General features: G+C 28.1%; 1 protein-coding gene across 1 annotated transcript; it reads right to left on the bottom strand.

Moving 5' to 3' along the window:
* Nucleotides 1-373: 373 nt before the first annotated feature.
* Nucleotides 374-1,117, bottom strand: LOC103518340. The gene has a single exon (XM_008483403.1). The coding sequence runs from the start codon at nucleotides 1,115-1,117 to the stop codon at nucleotides 374-376; it is 744 nt and encodes a 247-aa protein (XP_008481625.1).

Raw genomic sequence — 1,117 nt, 5'->3', positions numbered from 1 at the left:
GATAATGTTCTTATGTTAATATGTATTATAATTAAATCATTCTTATTACTTTTGATTAATTCTTGATTGTTCCAATCTGTTAAATTTTCATATATTTTAGTTTCATAATTGATTTCTACATTTTCAAAATTCTCGAAATTCATAAAATTATGTTAAAAATTTAATTTAAAATCGTTTGGTAACTTGTATTTATATAATTTGATCATGTATTATAATTAAATCATTCTTATTACTTTTGATTAATTCTTGATTGTTCCAATCTTTTAAATTTTCATATATTTTAGTTTCATAATTGATTTCAACATTTTCAAAATTCTCGAAATTCATAAAATTATGTTAAAAATTTAATTTAAAATCGTTTGGTAACTTGTATTTATATAATTTGATCAAGGTCTTCTAGGGAGCGCAATTGTATAACATTGCTATTTTCATCCTTTCGAATGAAAATTTTACCTCCTCTACTCCATAGAAACTTGTAATTCTTCTCATATTTCTTCTTTCTGGCTTCAAATAGAATCAGTTTTCGGTTCCGTGACAAGTGTTCATTTATGTATATCGGTTTTTCAGGTCCATTCATTTTCAAATCCTTCGTATTAATCCTCTTGGTTTTTGCGTTTTGAATGATGTTGTCTCTCATTTTCCTTGTTAGGAATTGAACCACAATTGGTTCCGGGTTGTTCTTTGATCTAGTAGGGACTCTATGAATTGCATCAATATCATTATTCATGATAGTTACTTCCATTTTGTTACCAATTTCCTTTACCATTTCTTCTAGGTTTTCATCTTTTTCTTTTGGAATTCCATCGATTTGGATATTTTTATTTCTGGTATATTGTTCTAATTCGTCTTCTGCCATTTCCAATTGTCGGATCTTGAGTCTGAGTTCCTTATTTTCTTCTTCAAGCTTCTTTTGATTTGCATTGATAGTGTTCATATTTTCCTGAATTTCCGTCATTTTCAAGAGTACATCATCGAGTTTACCGCTGTTGAAAGATAAACTTTTCTCGAATTCCTTCAGTTCATTTCTTATCTCTTGTTTGAAATCCTTAAACAATCTCTTCATTTCTTGCATCATGTCAACTTGCATTTCATCATCCTCTTCATCTTCGGATGTCAT

This window comes from Diaphorina citri, unplaced genomic scaffold, assembly GCF_000475195.1.
Source record: "Diaphorina citri unplaced genomic scaffold, Diaci psyllid genome assembly version 1.1 scaffold2157, whole genome shotgun sequence".
NCBI lineage: Eukaryota > Metazoa > Arthropoda > Insecta > Hemiptera > Psyllidae > Diaphorina > Diaphorina citri.
This window is presented reverse-complemented; position numbering and strand designations above follow the sequence as displayed.

What these genes read in the sequence shown, in the direction of transcription:
- LOC103518340 (XM_008483403.1), bottom strand. Translation starts at nt 1,117, where the DNA reads ATGACATCCGAAGATGAAGAGGATGATGAAATGCAAGTTGACATGATG.